Source organism: Anser anser (genome assembly GCF_964211835.1).
Source record: "Anser anser genome assembly, contig: HAP1_SCAFFOLD_824, whole genome shotgun sequence".
Lineage (NCBI taxonomy): Eukaryota > Metazoa > Chordata > Aves > Anseriformes > Anatidae > Anser > Anser anser.
This window is the reverse complement of record NW_028154171.1, coordinates 1-10,807: the sequence shown is the minus strand read 5'-3', so window position 1 is coordinate 10,807 and position 10,807 is coordinate 1. Positions and strand designations below refer to the sequence as shown.

The following is a 10,807-nucleotide window of genomic DNA, read 5'->3' as shown; positions in this document are numbered from 1 at the left end:
CAACTGGGAGGACCTGGGGGGGGCACTGGGATAAACTGGGAGGGCACTGGGAGTGATTGGGAGGAGCTGGGGGGGCACTGGGAGTGACTGGGAGGAACTGGGGGGGCACTGAGAGTGACTGGGAGGAACTGGGGGGGGCACCGGGAGGCTCCGGAGAGATTCGGGACACGTAGGGGGAACACCGGGACGGGGGGCTCATCGCTGGGCGGCGTTACTGGTTTATACTGGTTTTTACTAGTTTATATTGGTTTTTACTGGTTTATACTGGTCTTTGCTGGTTTCGCAGCCCCCCCCGCCCCCCCGAAAGCCTGGACCCCCAAACCGGTGCTGGAGTACCGGCAGCCGCTGGGCCCCGACGGCAAGAAGGGTAAAAAGGGGGGGGGTTACGGGGTCGGGGGGGGGTTACGGGGTCGGGGGGGGTTACGGGGTCGGGGGGGGGTTACGGGGTCGGGGGGGGGTTACGGGGTCGGGGGGGGGTTACGGGGTCGGGGGGGGGTTACGGGGTCGGGGGGGGGTTACGGGTCGGGGGGGGTTACGGGGTCGGGGGGGTTACGGGGTCGGGGGGGGTTACGGGGTCGGGGGGGGGTTACGGGGTCGGGGGGGGTCATGGGGTCGGGGGGGTCATGGGGTCGGGGGGGGTTACGGGGTCGGGGGGGTACGGGGTCGGGGGGGGGTTTTGGGGCCCCCCCCGTGACGGAATTTTTGGGGTTCAGCCACGGGGGGGCCCCTGCCGGCCTCGTACAGCCCCCGCTACGTGGAGGCGGCCTGGGGGGCCTGGTGGGAGCGGCGCCGCTTCTTCGCGCCCCCCCCGGAGGATTTGGGGTCGCGGGGGGACCCCAAAAAGCGGAGACCCTAAAAGGGGGGACCCCGAAAGGGGGGGGCCGGGCGCTGAGCTGGTGCTGCCCCCCCCAACGTCACCGGGCGGCTCCACGCGGGGCACGCGCTCGGCGTGGCGCTGCAGGACGCCCTGGTGCGCTGGTCAGTGGGGGGGGGGGGTGGTTTTGGGGGGAAAAAGGGGGTTTGGGGTTTTTGGGGGTGGGGTGGGGGAAAGGGGGGGGCTGGGGGTGAAGGAGGGGGGTTGGGGGGGGTTGGGGGGGTTGGAGGGGGTTGGAGGGGAAAAGGGGGAAAAGGGGGGAAAAGGGGGATTTGGGTTTTTTGGGGGAAAAACGGGGATTTGGGGTTTTTGGGGAGGGAGGGGGGAGAAGGGGGGTGGGGGTGAAGGGAGGGGGGGTTGGGGGGTTTTTGGGGGTTGGAGGGGGTTTGGGGGGGGGGTTGGGGCACCCAGGGGGGTCAGGGGTGCCCCCATGGTTTTTTTGGGGGGGGTCCTGGGGTTTTTGGGGGGTCTTTCGGTTTTGGGGGGGGGTCCTTGGGTTTTGGGGGGGTTCTCGGGGTTTTTTTGGGGGGGCTTTGTGGGTTTTTGGGGGGGCTTTGTGGGTTTTGGGGGGGGTCTTTGGGTTTTGGGGGGGTCTTCGGGTTTTGGGGGGGTTCCTCGGGCTTTTGGGGGGGGACTTTGGCTTTTGGGGGGGGTCTTTGGGTTTTTGGGGGGTCGCTGGTTTGTGGGGAGGCTCTGTGGGTTTCGGGGGGGTCGCCGGGTGCCCCCCCAGGCCCTAACGCGGGGGGGGCGCAGGCGGCGCATGCAGGGCTGGGCCGTGCTCTGGGTGCCCGGCACCGACCACGCCGGCATCGCCACCCAGGTGAGCCCCCCCGCGTCCCCCCCCGTGTCCCCAATGTCCCCCCCGTGTCCCCAATGTCCCCCCCGTGTCCCCAAGTGTCCCCCCCCGTGTTCCCAAGTGTCCCCAATGCCCCCCCCGTGTCCCCGATGCCCCCCCCGTGTCCCCAATGTCCCCCCCCTCAACGTCCCCAATGTCCCTAAGTGTCCCCAACGCCCCCCCTGGTGTCCCCAATGTCCCCAGTGTCCCCCCCCGGTGTCCCCAACATCCCTCCCAGTGTCCCCAACGCCCCCCCGGTGTCCCAAATGTCCCCCCCGCTGTCCCCCCTTGATGTCTGCGATGTCCCCGGTGTCCCCAACGCCCCCCCCGGTGTCCCCGACGCCCCCCCGTGTCCCCAGGCAGTGGTGGAGCGCTGGCTGTGGCAGCAGCGGGGGCAGCGGCGGCAGGAGCTGGGCAGGGCCCAGTTCCTGGACGAGGTCTGGGCCTGGAAGGAGCGGTGAGGGGACACCTTGGGGACATGGGGACACGGGGACAGGGTTGGGGACATGGCTGGGAACACAGGGACAGGGTTGGGGACATGGTTGGGGTCACGGGGACGGGGGTGGGGGGCAACAGGAAGGGGTTGGGGACGTGGGAATGGGGTTGGGGACACGGGGACATGTTGGGGACACGGGGACAGGGGTTGGGGACACGGGGACACGTTGGGGACACGGGTGGGGACACGGGGGTGGGGGGCAACAGGAGGGGGTTGGGGACACGGGGACATGTTGGGGACACGGGGACAGGTTGGGGACACGGCTAGGGACACGGGGCTGGGGGTGGGGGACAAAAAGAAGGGGTTGGGGACAAAAAGAAGGGGTTGGGGACAACAGGAAGGGGTTGGGGACATGGGGACACATTGGGGACACGGGTGGGGACATGGGGACAAGGGTGGGGGACAACAGGAGGGGGTTGGGGACACGGGAATGGGGTTGGGGACACGGGGACACGGGGACAAGGGGTTGGGGACATGGGGACAGGTTGGGGACACGGGGACGGGGGGTTGGGGACACAGGGACATGGGGATGGGATGGGGGACGCGGTTTGGGGACAACGGGAAGGGTTTTGGGGACACGGTTGGGGTTTGGGGACTTCCCCCCGGGGTGGGGGGAGGTGACACCTTGGGGACCCCCTCGGTGGGGGAGGTGACACCTTGGGGACCCCCTCGGTGGGGGAGGTGACACTTTTGGGACCCCCCCCCCCCGCAGCCACGGCACCGCCATCCTGCAGCAGCTGCGGGCGCTGGGGGCGTCGCTGGACTGGAGCCGCCGCGTCTTCACCATGGACCCCGTGAGCGCGGCCCCTTGTCCCCCCCCGTCCCCTAAATGTCCCCGGGGTGTCCCCAGGGTGTCCCCACGATGTCCCCATGTCCCCCTGTCCCCCCCCCAGGGCTTCTCGCGGGCGGTGACCGAGGCCTTCGTGCGGCTCCACGGGGCCGGGCTGGTGCGGCGCGCGCGGCGCTTGGTCAACTGGTCGTGCGCCCTGCGCTCCGCCGTGGCCGACGTGGAGGTGAGGCCCCGTCCCCAAATGTCCCCAAATGTCCCCAAATTGTCCCCAAATTGTCCCCGAAGTGGCCCTGACGTCCCCGCCCCCGCAGGTGGAGCCGCGGGCGCTGGCGGGCCCCACAGCGCTGCGCGTCCCCGGCTGCCCCCGGCCCGTCACCTTCGGCGTCCTCGTCGGCTTCGCGTACCCCGTGGAGGGGGACGACGGTGAGGGGGGGTCCCGGTGTCACCTCGGTGTCACCTCGGTGTCACCTGGGTGTCACCCGGGGTCCCCCAGTGTCCCCTAGGGGGTCCCCCAGTGTCCCCTTGTCCCCCTGGGGGTCCCTTTGGGGTCGCTTGGCGTCCCTTTGGGGTCCCCTTGGGGTTTTGCCTTCCCTTGGTGGCCCCTTGGTGGCCCCTCGGTGGCACTTGGTGGCCCTTTGGGGTCCCCAGGGTGTCCCCTCGGTGTCCCCTCTCCCCTGGTGTCCCCTCCCCCACGCTCCCTTGCCCCCCACCCTCTCCACGTGTCCCCTGTCCCCAAACGTGTCCCCTGTCCCCAACATGTCTCCGCCACGTCCCCTGTCCCCAACGTGTCCCCAAACATGTCCCCAAATGTGTTCCTTGTCCGCACCGTGTCCCCAAACGTGTCCCCTCTCCCCAACTTGTCCCCACCATGTCCCCTGTCCCCACCATGTCCCCACTGTCCTCTGTCCCCAAACGTGTCTCAAACGTGTCTCCTGTCCCCAAACGTGTCCCCACCGTGTCCCTAATGTGTCCCCAAACGTGTGCCCTGTCCTCACCATGTCCCCTGTCCCCAAACACGTCCCCACCATGCCCCTAACGTGTCCCCAAACGTGTCCCCTGTCCCCAAACGTGTCCCCAAAGTGTCCCCGACGTGTCCCCATGTCCCCACTGTGTCCCCATGTCCCTAACATGTCCCCACCGTGCCCCTAACGTGTCCCCAAACATGTCCCCTGCCCCCACCATGTCCTCGCCGTGTCCCCAGACGTGTCCCCACCATGTCCCCACCATGTCCCCTGTCCCCAAACATGTCCCCAACGTGTCCCCACCGTGTCACATGTCCCCAAACGTGTCCCCAAACGTGTCCCCAAACGTGTCCCCACCGTGTCCCCACCGTGTCGCATGTCCCCAACGTGTCCCCAAACGTGTCCCCTGTCCCCAAAAGTGTCCCCACCGTGTGGCCACCGTGTCATCTGTCCCCAAACGTGTCCCCAACATGTCCCCAAACGTGTCCCCTGTCCCCAAACATGTCCCCACCATGTCTCTTGTCCCCAAATATGTCCCCACCATGCCCCTAACGTGTCCCCAAACGTGTCCCCTGTCCCCAAACATGTCCCCAAGGTGTCCCCGACGTGTCCCCATGTCCCCACCGTGTCCCTATGTCCCTAACATGTCCCCACCGTGCCCCTAACGTGTCCCCAAACGTGTCCCCATGTCCCCACTGTGTTCCCTGCCCCCAAACATGTCCCCTGCCCCCACCATGTCCTCGCCGTGTCCCCAGATGTGTCCCCAACGTGTCCCCACCGTGTCACATGTCCCCAAACATGTCCCCAACGTGTCCCCACCGTGTCCCCTGTCCCCAAACGTGTCCCCAGCGTGTCCCCAAACGTGTCCCCTGTCCCCAAACGTGTCCCCACCATGCCCCTAACGTGTCCCCAAACGTGTCCCCTGTCCCCAGACGTGTCCCCAAGGTGTCCCTGACGTGTCCCTATGTCCCCACCGTGTCCCTATGTCCCTAACATGCCCCTAACGTGTCCCCAAACGTGTCCCTATGTCCCCACTGTGTCCCCTGCCCCCAAACGTGTCCCCTGCCCCCACCACATCCTCGCCGTGTCCCCAGACGTGTCCCCAACATGTCCCCACCGTGGCCCGTGGCCCCAACGTGTCCCCACCGTGTCCCCTGTCCCCAAACATGTCCCCAACGTGTCCCCTGTCCCCAAAAGTGTCCCCACCGTGTCACCTGTCCCCAAACGTGTCCCCAACGTGTCCCCAAACGTGTCCCCTGTCCCCAAACGTGTCCCCAACGTGTCCCCACCGTGTCCTCATGTCCCCAACATGTCCTCACCGTGCCCCTAATGTGTCCCCAAACATGTCCCCATGTCCCCAACATGTCCCCACCGTGTCCCCATGTCCCCACTGTGCCCCTAACGTGTCCCCAAACATGTCCCCGTGTCCCCGACGTGTCCCCAACGTGTTCCCATGTCCCCGACATGTCCCCAACACGTCCCCACCGTGTCCCCGTGTCCCCACCGTGTCCCCATGTCCCCGACATGTCCCCACCGTGCCCCCAACGTGTCCCCAAACGTGTCCCCTGTCCCCAAAAGTGTCCCCACCGTGTCCCCAGCGTGCCCCAGACGTGTCCCCGTGTCCCCAACGTGTCCCCGCCGTGTCCCCTGTCCCCCCCCCAGGCCTGGAGCTGCCGGTGGCCACCACGCGCCCCGAGACCATGCTGGGGGACGTGGCCGTGGCCGTGCACCCCGAGGACCCCCGGTACACGGTGAGGGGGCGGGGCCTCGGTGGGCGTGGCTTCAGTGGGCGTGGCTTCAGTGGGCGTGGCTTCAGTGGGCGTGGTTGGTGGGCGGGGCCTTTGGGTGGGTCCAGGGAGGGGAGGGGTTGCCCCAGGGGGCGGGGCTTTGAGGCCAGGGGGCGGGGCTTAGCGAAGGGGCGGGGCATCTGGAAAGGGGCGGGGCTTCGCGGCAGGAGGCGGGGCTTGTGTGGGTGGGGCCTGGGTGGTCTTAAAGGGGCAATGCGGTGGGTGGCGCCCGGGCACTCTTAATGTAGAGGGTGGGGTCTTTTGGGGGGCGGGGCCTGTTTAAGGGGGGCGGGGCTTGTGGGGGCGGGGCTTGTTGTGACCACGCCCCCCCCCCCAGCATCTCCATGGCCGCCACCTCCGGCACCCGTTCACCGGGCGGCTGCTGCCTGTGATCACCGACCCCAGCGTGGAGCCCGACCGAGGCACCGGTACTGGGACAGGACTGGGACCAGTATGGGGGGGGCTGGGACCAGTATGGGGGGACTGGGACCAGTATGGGGCCGGGGGAGGGACTGGGACCAGTATGGGGGGCACTGGGACCAGTATGGGGGGGCTGGGACCAGTATGGGGCCGAGGGAGGGACTGGGACCAGTATGGGGGGGGCTGGGGCCAGGGGAGGGACTGGGCCCAGTATGGGGGGGCTGGGACCAGTATGGAGCTGGGGGAGGAACTGGGACCAGTATGGGGTCGGGGGAGGAACTGGGACCAGTATGGGGCTGGGGGAGGAACTGGGACCAGTATGGGGCTGGGGGAGGGGCTGGGGCCAGTATGGGGGGGCTGGGGCCAGTATGGGGCCAGGGGAGGGACTGGGACCAGTTCTGGGGGAGCACTGGCACCAGTATAGGATGGGGTGTCGGGGATGGGCGGGACTGGGACCAGTTTGGGTGGAGAACTGGTACCAGTATGGGGGTCAGAGGGTTGATGGGAGTGGGACTGGGACCAGCATGGGGTCGGGGGGGGGTGAATGGGACTGGGACCGGTTTGGGGGGGGGGGAACTGGGACCGGTTTGGGGTGGGAACTGGGACCGGTTTGGGGGGCGGACTGGGACCAGTTTGGGGGGGGAACTGGTCCCAGTCTGGGGGGGCGCTGGGGGCGGGGGCGGGGCCGCCACGCTGTCCCCGTGTCCCCAGGGGCGGTGAAGGTGACGCCGGGGCACGGCCACCCCGACCTGGCGCTGGCGCGCGCCCACGGGCTGCCGCGGCTCGGCGTCATCGGGGACGACGGCACCATGCGGCCCCCGGGGGGGGGGTGGCTGCAGGTAGGGCCCCCCCCGGGGCCCCTCGTGTCCCCTGGGGTCCCCCCCGTGTCCTCTCCTGTCCCCTGGGGTCCCCCCTGTATCCCCCCCATGTCCCCTCATGTCCCCTGGGGTCCCCTCGTGTCCCCTCCGTGTCCCCTCACTGTCCCCTGGGGTCCCCTCCTGTCCCCTGGGGTCCCCCCCGTGTCCCCTCAGTGTCTCCTGGGGCCACCTGGGGTCACCTCTTGGCCCCCTCATGTCCCCTCTATGTCCCCTCCGTGTCCCCTCGGTGTCCCGTGGGGTCCCCTTGTGTCCTCTTCATGTCCCCTCCGTGTCCCCTCGGTGTCCCCCCCGTGTCCCCTCCTGTCCACTGGGGTCCCCCCTGTATCCCCCCCATGTCCCCACGTGTCCTCTGGGGTCCCCTCGTGTCCCCTGGGGTCCCCTCACGTCCTCTCAGTGTCCCCTGTGTCCCCTCAGTGTCCCCCCATGTCCCCTGGGGCCACCTGGGGTCCCCTCGTGTCCCCCTCTTGTCCCCTGGGGTCCCCTCCTGTCCCCTGGGGTCCCCTCGTGTCCCCCTCTTGTCCCCTGGGGTCCTCTCATGACCCCTGGGGTCCCCTCTGTATCCCCCCCATGTCCCCTCATGTCCCCCGGGGTCCTCTCGTGTCCCCTGCATGTCCCCTGGGGTCCCCTTCAGTGTCCCCTGGGGTCCCCCTCGTGGCCCCTCATGTCCCCTGGGACCACCTGGGGTCCCCTTGTGGCCCCCCCATGGCCTCTCAGTGTCCCCCGTGTCCCCTCCGTGTCCCCTGTGTCCCCTGGGGTCCCCCCTGTGTCCCCTGGGGTCCTCTCGTGTCCCCTCAGTGTCCCCTGGGGCCACCTGGGGTCCCCTCATGGCCCCTGGGGTCCCCCCCGTGTCCCCTCGGTGTCCCCTGGGGCCACCTGGGGTCCCCCCGTGTCCCCTCGTGTCCCCTCCTGTCCCCTGGGGTCCCCTCGGTGGCCCCCGGGTGGCCCCGTGTCCCCAAGCTCCGTCCCCACGTCCCCAAACTCCGTCCCCGTGTCCCCCCCGTGTCCCCCCCGCGTCCCCACCGCGTCCCCGCGTCCCCAGGGCGTGCACCGCTTCGAGGCCCGCGAGCGGGTGGTGGCGGCGCTGGCCGAGCGGGGGCTGTACCGCGGCTCCCGGGACCACCCCATGACGCTGCCCCTCTGCAGGTAACCCCCCCCCCCCCCAATAAAAACGTCCCCAAGCGCCCCCCCCGACGTGTCCCCAACCCCCTCGGGGACACGGAGGTGGCCTCGGTGTCCCCGCAGCCGCTCGGGGGACGTCATCGAGTACCTGCTCAAGAGCCAGTGGTTCCTGCGGTGCCGGGAGATGGCGCAGCGCGCCCGCGAGGTGACACGGGGGGGGGGACACGTTATTTGGGGGGGGGCACCCCGATAACTGTCCCCTGACCCCCCCCGCGTCCCCTCCCCCAGGCGGTGACGTCGGGGCGCCTCCAGCTCGTCCCCAAATTCCACGAGAAGAACTGGAAGACGTGGATGGACAACGCGGGGTGAGGGGCGGCGCGGGGGGGGGGCGGCCCTAAATCCCCCCGGGGGGGTCCCCAAATCCTCCCAGGTTTCCCCAAATCCCCCTAGGTGCCCCTAAATCCCCCGGGGGGGTCCCTAAATCCTCCCCGGGTGTCCCCAAATCCCCCTGGATGCCCCCAAATCCCCCCGAGTGACCCTAAATCCCCCGGGGGGGTCCCCAAATCCCCCCTGGGTGCCCCCAAATGCCCCCAAATTCCTCTGGGTGCCCCTAAATCCCCTGGGGGGCGGTCCCCAAATCCCCCCTGGGTGCCCCCAAATCCCCCTGGGGGGGTCCCCAAATCCCCCCTGGGTGCCCCTAAGTGCCCCCAAATCTCTCTGGGTGCCCCTAAATCCCCTGGGGGGTGGGGGGGGCAAATCTCCTCCAGATACCCCCAAATCCCCCTGGGTGCCCCTAAATCCCCCCTGGGGGGGACCCCAAATCCCCCCCCCCATTTTCCTAAATCCCCCCAGGTGCCCCTAAATCCCCTGGGGGGGGGTCCCCAAATCCCCCCTGGATGACCCCAAATCCGTCCAGGTGCCCCCAAATGCCCCCAAATCCCCCTGGACGCCCCTAAATCCCCCTGGGGGGGGTCCCCAAATCCCCCCCGAGTGACCCCAAATCCCCCTGGGGGGGGGCCCTGAAGCCCCCCAGGTGCCTCCAGTCCCCCTGGGGGGTCCCCAAATCCCCTTGGATGCCCCAAATCCCTCAGGGTACCCCCAAATGCCCCCAAATCCCCCTTAGTGCCCCTAAATCCCCCCGGGGGGGGTCCCCAAATCCCCTTGGGTGCCCTAAATCCCCTGGGGGGTGGTCCCTAAATCCCCCAGGTGCCCCCAAATCCCCCTTAGTGCCCCTAAATCCCCCCGGGGGGGTCCCCAAATACCCCCTGCATGCCCCCAAATCCCCCTGGGTGCCCCCAGATCCCCCCGGGGGGGTCCCAAATCCCCCCCCCCGTTTCCCTAAATCCCCCCAGGTGCCCCCAGATCCCCCCCTGGATAACCCCAAATCCCCCCCCCAAGTGCCCCCAAATCCCCCCGCGGGTCCCCAATCCCCCCCCCCCCCCAATTTTGGCAGGGACTGGTGCCTCTCGCGGCAGCTGTGGTGGGGCACCGGGTGCCGGCGTACCGGGTGGGGGCCCCCCCCCCCGAAGGCGACGACCCCCCCCCGATGGCGACCCCCCCGGGGGGCTCTGGGTCGTGGGGCGCAGCGAGGACGAAGCGCGCGCCGCCGCCGCCCGCGCCTGCCACTGCCCCCCCGCCGACGTCCAGCTCCAGCAAGGTGAACCCCCCCCCCCCCCCAAAAAAATTACCCCCCCCAGCACCCCCCCCAAAAAAATTACCCCCCCCCCGCACCCCAATTCCCCCCCAGGGCCCCAAAAGTGCCCCCCAGCACCCCAAAAGTGCCCCCCAGTGCCCCCAAATTGGCCCCCAGCACCCCAAAACCCACCCCCAGCACCCCCAATTACCCCCCCAGCACCCCCAAAAAACCACCCCCGGCACCCCAATTGCCCCCCAGCACCCCAAAAGTGCTCCCCAGCGCCCCAAAACCCACCCCAGCACCCCAAATCACCCCCATAACCCCCCCATAACCACCCCCACGCCCCAATTTTGTCCCCAAGCAGCCCCAAAACCACCCCAATTTCTCCCCCAGCACCCTAAAAGTGCCCCCCAACACCCCACATCACCCCTACAACCCCCCCAGCACCCCAATTTCCCCCCCAGCACCCCCAAATTGCCCCCCAGCACCCCAAAACCCACCCCCAGCACCCCATATCACCCTTACAACCCCCCCAAAAGCCCCCCAGCACCCCAATTTTGTCCCCAAACAACCCCAAAACTACTCCAATTTCCCCCCAGTGCCCCCAAATTGCCCCCCAGCACCCCAAAACCCACCCGCAGCACCCCAATTACCCCCCCAGCACCCCCAAAAAACCACCCCCAGCACCCCATATCACCCCCATAACCCCCCCAGAAGCACCCCAGCACCCCAAAAGTGCTCCCCAGCGCCCCAAAACCCACCCCAGCACCTCATATCACCCCCACAACCCCCCCAGAAGCCCCCCAGCACCCCAATTTTGTCCCCAAACAACCCCAAAACCACCCCAATTTTCCCCCCAGCACCCCAAAACCCACCCCCAGCACCCCAATTCCCCCCCCAGTGCCCCAAATTGCCCCCCAGCACCCCAAAACCCGCCCCCAGCACCCCATATCACCCCCATAACCCCCCCAGAAGCACCCCAGCACCCCAATTTTGTCCCCAAGCAACAC

General features: G+C 68.6%; 1 protein-coding gene across 1 annotated transcript; it reads left to right on the top strand.

Moving 5' to 3' along the window:
- Positions 1-286: 286 nt before the first annotated feature.
- LOC310890434 (valine--tRNA ligase, mitochondrial-like) lies at positions 287-9,818 on the top strand (the record flags this gene model as incomplete). The annotated part of the gene is given in 18 exon segments (XM_083852792.1): positions 287-367; positions 714-833; positions 836-899; positions 901-978; positions 1,628-1,694; positions 2,069-2,166; positions 2,918-2,999; positions 3,099-3,218; positions 3,307-3,418; positions 5,620-5,708; positions 6,082-6,172; positions 6,876-7,003; positions 8,082-8,185; positions 8,285-8,366; positions 8,450-8,526; positions 9,615-9,643; positions 9,646-9,707; positions 9,710-9,818. Coding segments are annotated over 18 exon segments (1,593 nt in total), but the record flags the coding sequence as incomplete, so codon positions are not given.
- Positions 9,819-10,807: the final 989 nt, after the last annotated feature.